The sequence below is a fragment of the Hordeum vulgare genome, chromosome 1H, assembly GCF_904849725.1.
Source record: "Hordeum vulgare subsp. vulgare chromosome 1H, MorexV3_pseudomolecules_assembly, whole genome shotgun sequence".
NCBI lineage: Eukaryota > Viridiplantae > Streptophyta > Magnoliopsida > Poales > Poaceae > Hordeum > Hordeum vulgare.
The window spans coordinates 3,747,997-3,764,855 of NC_058518.1; the positions used below are offsets into that span (position 1 = coordinate 3,747,997).

Consider the following 16,859-nt stretch of genomic DNA (forward strand, 5'->3'; position numbering starts at 1 on the left):
CAATGTGATACTTTTTGTTGCCTCCATATAAATTTGTAAGAAAATCCAAACAATCTATTGAAAAAATGGTCCGACGCCACAACGCGCGCCATCACGATCTAGTCGGTAGCGGGGTGTCATAGGCTTAGGATTCATTGAACCAATGGACTCTATAAGTCTAAGCTATTAATTAGTAACCTACTCACTCCATGCAATTAATAGCCTATGTGACTAATTGATGCCAACTGTAGCATGCAGATAGTATCATTGTTGGGCGCAAACTCGCTATAAATAGGCGGCCATGCCTGATCATACGATCCATCGCAACACACTCTCACACACACATACATTTCAGAGTTGGACTTGCAGTTGAAGTAGCTCCAGAAAAAGATGGCGGTAAGAAATATGGGTAGTATGTGCATGTAACCTCTTTTTCTTTACCGTAGCTGTTTTATATATACAAACATGGCACGCTTAAATACCAATGAATCAATTAGCTAGAGTTGGATGGATGTATACATGTATAGAGAAATGAAATGCATGTGCAGGATGTTGATTAATGAATTTGTGATGCATTTAGGTTGTGATGAAGGTTGGTGCATGGGGTGCACCAGACGGATCCCCTCAGGATATCAACGCCGAAAGCAGGCCCCAACGCCTAGAGAGCATCACCATCTATAGCGTCGAATCTCCTGGGGTATGCGGCATCAAAGGTTTCTCCTTCAAATACGTGGACCAGCAGGGGAGCAGCGTCAAGAGCGCCATCTGGGGCAGCAACAGCGGGAATCCCAACACCATTGAAATGAGGGAAGGCGAGCAGCTCAAGCTCGTGGGCGGCACCTTCGACAATGAGGGCATCGGATCGCTCACGCTAGAAACGAACACGACCAAGCACAAGACCTACGGGTATCCGGTGCAGGGAGGCGAGTTCAGCTTGCCGCTGCCGCAGGGGAAAGGCGAGTTGGTCGCCTTCTTTGGCCGCTCAGACGTGACCCTCAAGGCGTTGGGCGTCTACGTGAAAGGCTCGCCCGCCAAGGTCGGTAAGTGGGGCGCCAAAAGCGGCGCACCACGGGACATCAGGCCAGATGCCGATCCGTGCAAGCTGGAGAGCTTCACCATCCACAGCAGCGAGCGCATCCATGGCTTCTCCTTCACCTACCTTACCAAGAGTGACCAGGCCATTAGTGTCCCCCTCTGGGGCAAGAAAGCTGGAGAGGAGCATACCGTACGTTAATTAATTTCCTTTCTACTTGTCTACTATACAAGTATACTTAGTTAGTTTTTGCATGCTTGTGATGTGGTGCAGATTTTCATGAACCAAAGCGAGTACGTGAGCAGCATCACCGGCGCTTACGACACCTATGGCATCACCTTCCTCAATTTCGACACCAACCAGGGGGCTTCGCACACGTTCGGGCGCAACCCATCTGCAGGGACTAAGACCTTTAGCGTGCCGCTGCCGGACAACGGTGCACTGGATGATGCGGCCGCGGTCGCCTTCTTCGGCAGCTCCGGGGATAGCCTCGTCGCCATCGGCGCCTACGTCGGGGTCGCGCCCGAATGAACCATCCACCTTGCTAGCAGCTCTACTCTATCCCATCGATCCCACACGTACGTACCTGCAGATCCTAGCACGTATGTACGTTCCAATTAAACCCCAGCTGCATGCTATGCTAGCTGGCTATGTGTGTGTTTGTACGTGGTGAATAAGGACGATGGGGTCCCACTTTGCGGGCTGCAGCTCGATCTACCTACTTTCAAGGGTAATGTGTGTGTTTGTGTATGTGCATGTAATAATGTGCGCCCATGGCTTGCAATAAAGTTGTACCACCCGTTTCCTTACACACATGTATCTGCTCCGTTGCTTTTACATCCTAAAGTTTTAGCACGGTATCAACATATCAACATTACACTCCCCCACTCCAAGGACCTAAAACTTCCCCGTAACGTTTATGTTATGCACATGGAAAAGAATGTAGGCGAGGCTCTTTTTAGCAACATCATCAACATCCCTCATAAGAAAATGGATAGTGTTAAGACAGATGAAAAGGACGTACACAATAATAATATTGAACCACAGACTGATAGTGATGCCAAGCCTACACCTAAAGTAATTGTTACAAATAATTTGTCACGATAATTTACAAGTAATCTTCTCTGAGCTCCATACACATATGTTTTCAATTGGCTTTTGTAGACTTTACTATATCTGCAATATTATCCCTTGTTATCAATAATAAGAAACGAATTACACCCTCCCATCACACACGGATGTAGCATTCCGTGTGCGTTGTGACATGCACGTCGGTTACACAACAACTTTAAAGCCGTTACCGAATTCTGCAGCCGTGTTCCTTGTATAGAATATCGCACACGATTTTTTTCATGACTAATCGTGTGCGAAATATCGCACACGGTTATTTCAACTTATCCGTCTTCGTAGTTTGACCATATCGTTCACGCCTTCACAATATCATTAACAAGGATCACCTCATGTTCCCGCCATTATATTGTTCTGTCTTCCTGCCTCCTTTTTCCGCCGTTCCGCCACCTTCCCGCTTCTTCTTCCCGCCGTTTCGCTGCTTTCCCGCCTCTCCACTCTTGCCTATTTGTACGAGTGCCGCCGCCAGAGCCGTGCGCTACGTCGCTACAAGTCCAAAAAGTCGATGAGATACCAAATTCTGAGTCCATTCCCTCACCGGCGGAGGCAACGCCCCCACCCCCCCCCCCCCCCCAATAAGATGGTCCAGCATAGGCCAGCAGGATCCCCAACTGCTTACCACATGCTAATGCCAAGCGCGACTCCTCGGTCATTGCCGTCCCCCCGGCTCGTCATCCAATTCGGTCGAGGACACTGATTCGGCCACATCCGATTCATCGTGGACACTGTGTCTTAGTGATTATGAAGCTGACGATCGGAGGCTTGAGGAGACGTACCATTTGGTTCAGAAGTCTTCGGAGACTCCTCCAAGGCTGGAGGAGGAGCGCCGCCGCAAGGTGGGGCACAAGGGTGCCACTGCCCCACCATCCAAGCATCATAAGACCATCACCAAGAAGTGCAGCGCCTACGATGATGTTGCCGAGGCCTCGGGTACGGGCCAACCATACGCCGCCAACAATGCCGACACCCAGTGCCACGACGACGTCATCTCTTCTGATGAGCGGTTGAATTACTTAATTATTAGTCCGTCTGTTCCAAATTATCTGTCGATTTTGGAGTATCTTGTATATATATGTTTCATGCTACTTGACTATAGCTGTCCGTAGGAAAACGGAGACGTCGAACTTCCAAAAACGGTGATTCGTCCATGGACAGGCTAGATGCTATACATTTAATTTGGACTTTCTTTGCGAGGTTTTTGCTGCCAAGAGAACACAATATTTTCACCGTGAAGAGATTTGCTGAAGGAAAAAAAATTATGAGGTGCTGAACATTTTGTAACATGGCACTGGAGGCTTTTACGTTCTTGTAAGAAAAAAAAGTCTTAGTGGCGATCTTGTCTTTCAAATGTTGAAAATCAATCCTTATGACACCTAGGGCTTAATCCACTTACATCAGCGGTGTAAGCTAATATGATCGCGAGGAACTGGTAACAATGATTTTTGAGATTGGTATCTCTATTCCTAATTGGGGAGTTGGTAGCTACCGCTCCCGGCTTATCTTCGTTCTTTTTTTTATCCCACCTCTGACTCCATCCCCCCCCCCCACAAAACCGATGGAGAAAAAAAGAACAGGATGAAACCTAAGCACGTCCTTCGCCGTCGCACCCCAATCACCACCTCTTTCCTTCCCTGCCTCCCCTTCCTACCGCCGCTCCTCCGCTTCGGCCCGGCCATCCAGGTGCTGCCGCGCCCCCACCAACCCCGTCGCCATGGCCTCACGCATCGCCCCGTCCCGCCCGACGCCGACGCCGACATGTCCTGCATGGCCGAGCGAGATCGAGGCTGGTCGCCGGTCATGTTCTCCTCATGTGCAACCTCCTCAATAAAGCATCCAACACATGGTGGGATGTATTTTTAGCGTTTAAAAAACGTGCACTATCCTTTCTCATGCAACATATTTTCACCGCTGATTTGTGACCTCTCAATGAACATGAGGAGACCATATGCTAGCCAGAACAGAGTATATTTCAAAACAATATTTCTTTATGTACTATCTGATGAAATTTTATTTTCAAAGACGTTCATTCATATTTTTGATGACCTCTTCATTCATGTCAATAGTAGTTACTTTGACAGAACAAATATGGTCTTGAGTACTTTTCAGAAAGGCAATACCCTCTGCCCGGAAGATTTGGGACAATATACAACATGTTCTTTGTCCATATCTGCTTGAAGAAAATATATAACGTGATATGTCACATACTTTCTTGTTAAGTTACAAGAATATTTGCAGGCTGCCATCCAATTTGCTACATATTTTTATTTATTTTGCACTGTTATTTTTGTAGTGTGATATAAAAAAGAAGGAATGTACATTGTAGGGGGTTTGCTACGCGCTACATATATCTTACTCACTAGCAGTTAGTCAGCTTATATTCCTGTAATGCGAAATGGCACAATCATCTCATGCCATTTCAGGGGAGCAGTAGACGTAGCATCTATGCTATGGTCTGTAGCAGAACATTTATCAGTTCGATAAATATGCACTTCCAAAGTTCCTCGCAAGAGCATAGTTTTAGTGCCACAAGTATTATCTCCTGACCATACTTGAGAATTTCCTTTGGTCAGATTGAAGGCCTCATTCTTAGCTCAAACATGATGCTCTACTGAAAGTAGAAGAACATGACAAGCTGGGGTCGGCACAATCTCCTGCAAGACCACACCAAGGTTCATTACCTGAAGAAGACCGGCGTAGTAATCGATTGTGTAGATAACCGCAGTGAAGGAGATTCTGAGTCATCAACGTAGTACGGACACGCTGCACATGATGTCATTGTAGTACGGAGCGGCTATGACTGTAAGTGATGGTGGAGGTGTATATGTCAAATGATCTATTATGTAGGCATTTTCTTTAGGTGTGGTGTTTTATTTTAACCAAATGATGCTTGTTGTATAAGTTTCTGTCGGTAATGATTTGCGGTGTTGATCCTGTAGTGCGATTTGTTCCAGATGGCTCGATTGGAGTATTCAATTTTAACGAAGTTGTAGAGCAAATTGCATGAGCAAGCGGTTTTGCTTCATGAGTTAATAAAGGACACGGTAACAATGGCACATGAGACATCTGATCTTCCTTATTGGTTCGCGGGCATCATAGGCGGTGCAAACCTCGGCCTCTTTGATGCCGGTGGTATATCAACATGAATACTAGGGGTGGTGATTAGGAAGGAGAGCGGGATAGCTAGTGGGGGACTCCTCCTTGGCGATGCATGAGGAATTAGGGTGTGAAGGAAATAGGAAGCCATGACGAAGGTGAGATGGGTGTCATCCGATTTTAAAGAAGAGGGCTCCAATGAGAATTGTCCTGCTATGGAGGGAAACCGAGGGACAAGGGGAGAATTCGGCATGAAAATGGAAGAGCGCGTCATGGGGTGACGTTTTTGAGTCGGGATCGCATGTTTGGAGATAACATTGTGGATAGTCTGGACAACCACATTCTCGCTAACACATGGACTCTATTTGAGGGAGCCCGGAGTTTGTAGACAGTGTGCCTGTTTGATGTCTGAACACGCTCGAACGTACGAGTGAGAAATAAACCTCGACCTTGAAGATGACCTTATTTATTTATTTTTTAATTTATTTACATACATTGTAGCCCGTAGCAACGCACGTGCGTTCTAATAGTAATCTATAAATGGTCACTTTTACTTGAGAACCAAAAAATAGGTCATATGATTTGGACAGAAGTGGGTCAGTCACAAACGGGTACTCTCTCACCCCACCAAGCTAAGGCTTCCCTAGCGCCGCCGCCCCTGTCCCCCTCTCCTCTCACGTCTGACAGTCTCGTCGGCGACAAGAGGGGTGGCACGGTGACCCCGTACAACCCTGCATGCGTAGTGCACAATTCATTGACATAACACTCATGGAAGTCCTTCTGCATAAATATTACATCCCTCAGAGTAGTACAACAGAAATATTGCGGTCCACTAATATTACAGAACGCTTAATATTACAAGCCAAAAGTGCATAAACTGTTCAACCTCTTCCTCAGACATCTAATAAAGATCAAACGGTACGTACTCAACTTGAGATAGTTGACCTAACACTTGTAAAAGCTAACTGAGAAACATGATAGCCCAACAATTTAGATACTAGAGCTGCTCGACTAGGTTACCTTGTAATACTAGTCTACTCTCACTTTCAGTTACTCCTCTGATTCATCTTCTCTATTGTCATCAGTTCCGTATGCGATGATGTAGTCGACTCCTTCTACTCCTGCGCATAGATCTGGCGCTTTGTACTAGAATTCCTGGGGCCTTCGGTGCTCTGATCGTTGACATCATTGTTGACCTCCTCAAAATCTAAGCAAAGGGTCAATGGATGGGTTGAGTAACGAGGGTCACACAACAAGTTTAGTCAGCCCTCACGGGTTTGAGAATCAGTTAAGGTTCCTTTTCCACCGCGAACATAGTTTCTTTCGGGAACACGGATGTAACTGTCACAATTTGATACACTCTGCAGAGGTGCGCCACCTTTCCCAAAAGTAGCATTACCCCTGATACAAGTTTCACACTCCAGAGTGTGGTTTGTCATGTCTGAGATTCTTGGATACATTCCAAGTATTCTTCAACCCCACACATTCGCCCTTGTCGTGACAGATCAGATCCCTGGCCTACGTGGGCCCCAATCCATCTTTGTCACCCCACCCGAGACATCACTACCTTCATCGGACCCGTCGGGGAAAGTTCACGGCGTTCCCACGCACGTTGGTTGTATCAATGACCCAACCAGGCAGCGTATCCGGGAATATGTTATAAGGAAGAAGATACTTATGACCCTTCCGGCCCATACCAGAACCTTTGGTTGACGCGTAAATACGGCGCTCTATAAGCCGTGGAACAATTGTTATTAGTCCTAACTTTCCGGTAGGATGTGACCTCCACCACAACAATCAGTCTGTCGTTTCACCAACCAATCAATCAAGCAGAAATAAAATAAAGTTTTTAAAAGTACTGTAGTAAAATACTTTAGTTGATATGCAAGAATGAACTTTCCTTGAGACTGAGATAAAGTGAAGTCTAAATCTTTGAGTGACCCGCGAACTTCGGGTTCTGAAAATCAGCATCATTGTCTGATACGACAATGTTTAATATCCAAATTCATACTATTATGCATATAATGAGATGTCCTTTTTTAATCCCCAAAATTTGAGTTAAAAGTGTTTTTGAGAATTTTTCCTAAGTAAATGTGTATTATTAGGGTTTCATAAACATTTATAATGAGGAATAAACTTGTTATGATTTGAAATTCAAGTAGTTCATATAATTGACCTTTATAAAAAGTTTCCCATATATTTTCCTCAAGAAATTAATTTTAATAAAAATAATTTCAAGTCATTTCCACTTAAGGATCTTTGAATTTTTCATTGAAAGAAAAGTTTTCTTTAAGCACAAAACAAAAGTTATATTAAAATTGCTCATAAATTTAGGAGTGTGTAGCATATTTTTATTTATTTTTGGGTGTGTAGAATTTTGTGAGCAAATCATTGAAGTTTGAACGTTATTTGAATTTAACTAGATTTATCAAATTACCCTTCTGCCCTTCTGACAGTGGGTCCATCCACTTAAGTGGGCTGGTTCGGGTCAACCGACCCTGCCCCATCAGTCAGTCTCTCTCTCTCTCTCTCTATCTATCTATCTCTCTCTCTCTCTCTCCCTCCCTCCCTCCCCCTCTCTCTCTCATGCGCTCCCTCAGATCAGCCTAGACGAACCGGAGCAGGTTCTGCCAGGACCCCTACTAGCATCCCGTCCTACCAACGACTCTTGGCTTGATAGCAGGAGATGAGTTTGCAAGGCGGCTGAGGCTCTGGTCCTCCATCTGTTGCGCCGACGAGTCTCCTCGCCGACAAGATGCATTGCTCGTCTTCTTCGCCCGTGGGAGCGCCGCCGCTGCAACCCTAGTGCGACAAGTTAGATCCAGCCGGGACGGTCCCCCGCTCCACAGGACCCGTGACCTCGGACGCCGCCGGGCCTCTTGTGATAGCCTCAGACGGGACGGTAAAAAGAACCCATCTAAAAAATTGTCCTCATATAGGAAAAACGGCCAAAACTATCAAAGTCCGCAGGCGAACCGGCGAAACCACCCTACCTATCAAAGGCGTGCCTGGCTGCATGAATGGGCATAGCTAGAAGAGAAGGGATTGGATGGGCTTCTTGGGTGCATGCGTCCAACCATGGGGCGCGCGTGCATGGTGATCGATTGACTAGGTCCAATATGAAGAGACCCAGCCGATTGACTGGTCTGGGTGCAGCGTGCATACACATAAGCGCGAGCAAGGAACAAGGGTTGCTGGCTCGTTGCCGTGCCCGTCTATTTATACGATAATTGATAGGATTTTTTAATATATATGGACACATAAAATATATTATACTTGTACAAACATAACCTTATATTAGTCAATAAATATTGAAAGTCACATATATACTAAGATAAAAAAGGAAGGTGAGTTTGGTGCATATGTTCACGTGCCTCTCTACCAACAGGCCACCATGTTCCACAACATAGAAGAATTACGCGAGTTTGGTGCACCTAGACACTTCTTGTATGCAGTGTATCATAGTCACCTAGTTAGGATTTTATAATATATATGGGCACATAAAATATATTATACTTGTACAAATATAACCTTATATTAGTCAATAAATATTGAAAGTCGCATATATACTAAGATAAAAAAAAGTAAGGTTAACATACACAAATTGGCTTGGAATGACAACATACACATCCATGTATTCAGTAAATAAAACCAATCCATAGTGCCAAGACAAATAATAAGCCATGGCAAAAACGAACATGCAACATGGGATATGAATTGTCATTATAGATTGTATACATGGTGCATTAATGAAATGTTCACGTGCCTCTCTACCAACAGGCCACCATGTTCCGCAACATAGAAGAATTACGCGAGTTTGGTGCACCTAGACACTTCTTGTATGCAGTGTATCATAGTCACGGAGAAGAGTGCTAACAAGGATTTCAATTAATTAGGAAATCAAGTAACTGCTATACTAAATACCATAAATGGGATGCCCTTAGGTAAATTGGGTAGAGTAACAAAAATATGATTACATAAGCATAAATGAACATTTTTATTGTCAGTGGAACACTTACTGCTGCTTCATTTCGTATTCTCAAATATGATTATTTGTCGGGTTATCCAAGATTACGGACCGCTGCAATCAAGCGAAGCATGTGCAAATGGCACTTGTCCCCGGCTATGCGACGTGAGGTTTGGGTCACACCCCTCTCACTAGTAGGCAGCGCCAGCCGGAGGGAATCTGGCGTCGACCCGAGCGATTCCCTCCCGTGCATCATCGTGGAGATTTAAGAGGACAACCAAATCGTCGTCCATGATTTCTTTTGTTTTTCATATATCTTGCAAGGGTGTATGACATAAATGGCTCGCCACTCGCATGCTATAGATATTTGTGACGTGCATTGTACGGTCACGCCGCTAGAATTGGTTTTATCAGTGGCGTGCGCAAACGAAAGCACACAACTAATAACTTGTTATCAGTAGCGTGTGATCCCACACACCACCAGTAGCCATTACCTGTCGCATAATCAGTGGCGGTTCTAAATCAGGCCACTAAGGGCCAAATTGCCAGGCCACTGCTAAGATATTTCCTACTAGTGCGGGTGGCCCACTGCAATCATCAGGATAAGAATAAACATGTCATTCAAAGTTGAAACTTAAGAGATAAACATACATGCATTGGCCCCTTCGCAATCTGGTTTTGACACTCGCCTCATGTGCTTGCACCGGAACTTCCGTCGGACAATATATGAAGTTTGCCATCCCTCGAGACACTGCATTCCCCTAGTGTCGCTGGTGATCATGTCACTACTAGAAAAACGGCTATAGCTAATATGGACATTAATGACGCATCATGTATGTGATGCGCCACTGCTATATTGTAGTGGCGCATCACATATAGGTGCACCATTATTTGCCATATTACTAATGACGCACCTGTTGTGCGGTGCTCATTACTAGTTTTTGTCCTCGTCCCACACCCTTTCCAGACTTAGCAGTGGTGAACCAGGGGAAAGTGCGCCGTTACTAGTTTTAACTAGTAATGGCGCACCACACCTACGGTGCGCCACTACTAACAATCTTTGCTCTTATTACATGCAAAATGCCACCGACCCGACCCCAGGCTCCTCCCACACTCGACCCGACCCCAGGCTCCTCACGCACTCGACCAGGCTCCTCTCTCTCCTCTGTCGCTCGCTGCTTCTAGGGTTCGCCCCCCACCGCCGTCGCCGCGGCCGCCGAGGCCATCTCAGGCGATCTTTCCCTCCGCCCAAACCCGACGACTCCTCCCTCTCCACGGGCTCCACCCCTCCCTCGGCCCGATCCCAACGCCTCCTTCCTCCCTACGGGTCCATCCCTCCCTCGCCGCGAGCTCCTAGCCCGGTCCGGCCCCTCCGGCGACCCACTCCGGCGAACGGCGCCCCACCCTCATCCCCCCTCCCCATGGCCCGACTCTGATTTTTTGGAAGTGGTTTTCTCCTGTGAGCAGCTCCTCTGATTTGCTATGATGTGTTCTATAGATGTATTGATTGTATTGTGATGAAATGGCAGACAAAATTTTCATATAGATGTATTGATAGTATTGTGTTGATATGGCAGAAATAATTTTATTATAGGTGTGTTCATATGGCAAAAATGTAAATATAGTTTGTACTACTAGTTACACACATGGATGGTGGATAGATGGATGTATGCTGACGGTAGGTAGTACTCCGTATATGATTTGCTTGATGGATGGATTAGTGGTGCTAGTTGCTTGCTAGATGGATGGATGAATGGTGCAACTACGTAGAATTATTAGTCTAAGTTACTATCTCTATAGTAGATAGTAATATTTTCACCTAAAGTTTGTCCAAAGGTTATTCAATCCATCTAAAGTAATATATGTGGATAGGAGATAGTAGTAGTGTTTATCAGTAATTTTGGTATGAGGGTCTACCAATGCATCTAGGGGTTAAGAGACTTATAATGTTGCTATATCCGAGTGGCCTATGTTTTGGTATAAGAAATTTTGCAATATGGTTAGGCATGAGATGTTGTTCATAATATTCTCTATTTTACAGCATCTTTTGTACTTGTTCATTGTTGCTATATCCGAGTGGCCTATGTTTTGTCAGAATGTTGATTCATTTCCGTTTCGGCAAATTTCAGACGCTCCATATGTCCACTTTTTAGTAAATGTCATGCCCAAATTTTCTCTATTTTAGGAAATGTCCGACGACGAAGAGGAATTCGTTATGTGCGAATACAGCCAAGATAAGCACGGCCTTTGCGACACGCCTTACCTAGTTGATGATAGGCGCTTCAGCATCATGCTGGATGAGGACTTCGAAGTGGATACAGTAAGTCACAATGACAAGTCTTTATTCGTAATTAAGCATGACTTCTTTTGCTTCAACTTATAATTTTTATTTTTTACTATTCTACTAGCATATCCCCTGCGATGCAAGACATTATGTGTTGGATAAAATTGGTTTCAGTACTGAAATAAATATGGAGGTAAAGATAGTTCACTTGAGGACCGAGCATGGTTATACTTTTGCCGTAAAATTGTACAATGTAGACACCTACTCCTTTTTTGAATGCAAAACTTGGGTAGCACTATGCAAGGCTTATGCATTTGAGCCTAATATGCTTATCACCTTTGATATTCGTCCGGAAGATGAAATTGAAGGTAATATCGTCGATGTGCGTACGCCTCCAGTTCTACCATTATGTGAGTTTCTCCACCACATTTATTAAGTAATTTATATTTTTTATTTAAAAATAGTTGACAACTTATTTCCATTGATATCTTATTTTCATTCTTCAAAAAATGAACGGAAAATGGTAGGCAGAACCTATTACTACAATGATGAAGCAGAATTAACTTGTAAGGTGAAACATCTTCTTGTCGCATTTATCAATAATTTTGAGAATTACAATACCTATCAGCAAACTCCCCAACATTATGGTCAATATGTGCCACCAGTGCACGTGGTGAACTACGGTAACATGCATGGAGATTGCATGGTAAGATTTTCTACTATTACGACATCCATGCATATTTTGCATAAATTCTTGTAAAACTAAACTACATTGCTAGCTACAAAGCTAATACTATGTTTTTCAACAGAAAATCCCGCAAGATTGTGTGCCTCATCTGATGTTACCAAGAGGTCGCGTTGATGTTATGATGATACGACCAGCACGGCCAGGTCAGCCTATGTATCTGCATCACTCCTGTCCATACCGGATTTCTAAAACCGATGAAGTCATGACAATCAAAGATTGGAAAAAATGTATGGTCAATCGTAGAGAGCTACTCGGAAGCAACATTGTGCATAGGCCAAGAATTGGAGACAAGATCATCTCCATTCTCCATAATGGAGAGTCAGGGTCTATCTTGTTTTATGATATTCTACCTAAGCAGAGGAGTAGGTCCTAGGTACAATGTGTTATTATGTGCTACAATGTGTTAGAGTTGATGATGATGAGGAGGAGGAGTTGTGATTATGACTAGTGACCAACTTTTGTTATATGATGTCTCATTGACGAAAATGATATTAAATAGTATTGGCGGTAATGACTATGATGATTATTAGCTATTTCCGAGATGATGTGATGATGTGCTACAATGTGTTAGAGTTGACGATGATGATGAGGAGGAGTTGTGGTTATGACTAGTGACCAACTTTTGTTATATGATGTCTCATTGACTATGATGATTACTTCTACATCACTATGTATCACTATTTTCGAGATGATGTCATGATATTTTATGAAACTATTGTATAGAATATGTATAACTTACTTCTACATCACTTATATATGTATCACTATGATGAATTGTATTCGGAGACTAATCTTTTATTGTATTCGATAAATCTGTTGTTTATATGTTGTGCTGTTTATATTCTGTGTTGTAATGTATTTTGTAACCTCTGCAAATATCAGAAAAGCAAAAAAAATAATTCCTAATATTCATAGTAGTGACGCACCATATTGCATTTTAGTGGCCCACATAAATAAACACCTCAGTGGCGCATTATCTAAAAATACGCCATTAGTAACCCACAGCAGTGGCGCACTTGTAGGCCTAGTAATGGCACACCAGGTGATGCGCCACTGTTATGTATATTAACAGTGACGCACCATGCGTGCGCCATTACTATTTATTAGTAGTGGCGTGATAATAGTGGCGCACCTATAGTGCGCCATAAGTATCCAAAACATGTGCGCCACTAACAGCCTTTTTTCTAGTAGTGTGTTCTGCGAGGGCTGCGATTCCTCAATATGTGTCCAGCAACCTAGACCCAGCATTTCGAAAATGAGAGGCAACGATAACTTCCGCGAACAGTGAGCCCATCTCGCTAACATCAACCAAGCGTAAATCATCATGCTGATGGAGAAACATGATGGCTTCCACCATATCGCTTCGCACGGAGAAGAAGAAACTTGACTGAGAATATGCAAAACCTAAGAACAAGGCCATGGGAATGTATTTGACTCTCTTTTAGACCAGCAATAAATTCGAATAGTAGAGGCACCATGATCAATTAATCCAGCTGTAGCTAGCTTCATAGGCTAAGTAAACGGGAATGCACGTGACTCATTTTGCAACCAACAACTAAGGCCTTCCGTAATGAGAGTATCTTAGCGCGGTATCATAGGCAATTTGCTTATGTGGCACCATAGTTAATGAAGAAAGAGAGTGTAGTTGTATCTTATATAACATACGGCTCTAGCACGAGATCATAGGCAAAAAAAGATGCTAGCCCAATCACAAGCAAGTATTAGCCCCAAAACATTTAATGCAACTTATTTTAGATACAACCTCTAAGAAACAATGCATTAGGATGGTTGTTTCTTAGATCCTAGTCATACCTAGGATAACACGCTAAGATACAATGCATTACGGAAGGCCTAATTGCAGCACGAGAAATCCAACTATAACTTGATAGGTGTCATGGGAATGCATCTGACTCATTTTGTGACCACCAATTAATTGGAACGGTACAATCAGCAGGCGCCATGGGAATGCATCAGACTCAATCCGTGACCACAAATTAGTTGGAATAGTACAATCACCACTGGCCAACAAGCAGTGTGGTCACCCATGCTCCATCTGGATCATGTTGGTGTGTAAAAGAGGAGGACACCGGATCATCAAGCCGCAAAAGAATTATGTGCTTCTTTTGTTGGCTGTGATTGATGTGAATACACGATAAAAAACTTGGATTAACCTAGCTAGCTTGTGAATTCGGAAATATTTCTCAACTATAATAACCGCAATGAATTGATTTTTTTTGTGAAGAAGTTCACATATTTCTAGCGTCAATGTTTTTAAATATTTCTATGGTCGCTTTGTCAGAATGGATGGGGTGTAACAATGTGATACTTTTTGTTGCCTCCATATAAATTTGTAAGAAAATCCAAACAATCTATTGAAAAAATGGTCCGGCGCCACAACGCGCGCCATCACGATCTAGTCGGTAGCGGGGTGTCATAGGCTTAGGATTCATTGAACCAACGGACTCTATAAGTCTAAGCTATTAATTAGTGACCTACTCACTCCATGCAATTAATAGCCTATGTGACTAATTGATGCCAACTGTAGCATGCAGATAGTATCATTGTTGGGCGCAAACTCGCTATAAATAGGCGGCCATGCCTGATCATACGATCCATCGCAACACACTCTCACACACACATACATTTCAGAGTTGGACTTGCAGTTGAAGTAGCTCCAGAAAAAGATGGCGGTAAGAAATATGGGTAGTATGTGCATGTAACCTCTTTTTCTTTACCGTAGCTGTTTTATATATACAAACATGGCACGCTTATATACCAATGAATCAATTAGCTAGAGTTGGATGGATGTATACATGTATAGAGAAATGAAATGCATGTGCAGGATGTTGATTAATGAATTTGTGATGCATTTAGGTTGTGATGAAGGTTGGTGCATGGGGTGCACCAGACGGATCCCCTCAGGATATCAACGCCGAAAGCAGGCCCCAACGCCTAGAGAGCATCACCATCTATAGCGTCGAATCTCCTGGGGTATGCGGCATCAAAGGTTTCTCCTTCAAATACGTGGACCAGCAGGGGAGCAGCGTCAAGAGCGCCATCTGGGGCAGCAACAGCGGGAATCCCAACACCATTGAAATGAGGGAAGGCGAGCAGCTCAAGCTCGTGGGCGGCACCTTCGACAATGAGGGCATCGGATCGCTCACGCTAGAAACGAACACGACCAAGCACAAGACCTACGGGTATCCGGTGCAGGGAGGCGAGTTCAGCTTGCCGCTGCCGCAGGGGAAAGGCGAGTTGGTCGCCTTCTTTGGCCGCTCAGACGTGACCCTCAAGGCGTTGGGCGTCTACGTGAAAGGCTCGCCCGCCAAGGTCGGTAAGTGGGGCGCCAAAAGCGGCGCACCACGGGACATCAGGCCAGATGCCGATCCGTGCAAGCTGGAGAGCTTCACCATCCACAGCAGCGAGCGCATCCATGGCTTCTCCTTCACCTACCTTACCAAGAGTGACCAGGCCATTAGTGTCCCCCTCTGGGGCAAGAAAGCTGGAGAGGAGCATACCGTACGTTAATTAATTTCCTTTCTACTTGTCTACTATACAAGTATACTTAGTTAGTTTTTGCATGCTTGTGATGTGGTGCAGATTTTCATGAACCAAAGCGAGTACGTGAGCAGCATCACCGGCGCTTACGACACCTATGGCATCACCTTCCTCAATTTCGACACCAACCAGGGGGCTTCGCACACGTTCGGGCGCAACCCATCTGCAGGGACTAAGACCTTTAGCGTGCCGCTGCCGGACAACGGTGCACTGGATGATGCGGCCGCGGTCGCCTTCTTCGGCAGCTCCGGGGATAGCCTCGTCGCCATCGGCACCTACGTCGGGGTCGCGCCCGAATGAACCATCCACCTTGCTAGCAGCTCTACTCTATCCCATCGATCCCACACGTACGTACCTGCAGATCCTAGCACGTATGTACGTTCCAATTAAACCCCAGCTGCATGCTATGCTAGCTGGCTATGTGTGTGTTTGTACGTGGTGAATAAGGACGATGGGGTCCCACTTTGCGGGCTGCAGCTCGATCTACCTACTTTCAAGGGTAATGTGTGTGTTTGTGTATGTGCATGTAATAATGTGCGCCCATGGCTTGCAATAAAGTTGTACCACCCGTTTCCTTACACACATGTATCTGCTCCGTTGCTTTTACATCCTAAAGTTTTAGCACGGTATCAACATATCAACATTACACTCCCCCACTCCAAGGACCTAAAACTTCCCCGTAACGTTTATGTTATGCACATGGAAAAGAATGTAGGTGAGGCTCTTTTTAGCAACATCATCAACATCCCTCATAAGAAAATGGATAGTGTTAAGACAGATGAAAAGGACGTACACAATAATAATATTGAACCACAGACTGATAGTGATGCCAAGCCTACACCTAAAGTAATTGTTACAAATAATTTGTCACGATAATTTACAAGTAATCTTCCCTGAGCTCCATACACATATGTTTTCAATTGGCTTTTGTAGACTTTACTATATCTGCAATATTATCCCTTGTTATCAATAATAAGAAACGAATTACACCCTCCCATCACACACGGATGTAGCATTCCGTGTGCGTTGTGACATGCACGTCGGTTACACAACAACTTTAAAGCCGTTA

The 16,859-nt window shown here is 44.4% G+C and overlaps 2 protein-coding genes across 2 annotated transcripts; both read left to right on the forward strand.

Moving 5' to 3' along the window:
• Positions 1 to 311: 311 nt before the first annotated feature.
• On the forward strand, positions 312 to 1,815 carry LOC123403605. Its single transcript, XM_045097528.1, has 3 exons — positions 312 to 375; positions 560 to 1,204; positions 1,286 to 1,815. The coding sequence occupies exons 1-3, from the start codon at positions 370 to 372 to the stop codon at positions 1,541 to 1,543; spliced, it is 909 nt and encodes a 302-aa protein (XP_044953463.1). The 5' UTR covers positions 312 to 369; the 3' UTR covers positions 1,544 to 1,815.
• Positions 1,816 to 14,858: 13,043 nt separating this feature from the next.
• Positions 14,859 to 16,368, forward strand: LOC123403613. Its single transcript, XM_045097539.1, has 3 exons — positions 14,859 to 14,922; positions 15,107 to 15,751; positions 15,833 to 16,368. The coding sequence occupies exons 1-3, from the start codon at positions 14,917 to 14,919 to the stop codon at positions 16,088 to 16,090; spliced, it is 909 nt and encodes a 302-aa protein (XP_044953474.1). The 5' UTR covers positions 14,859 to 14,916; the 3' UTR covers positions 16,091 to 16,368.
• Positions 16,369 to 16,859: the final 491 nt, after the last annotated feature.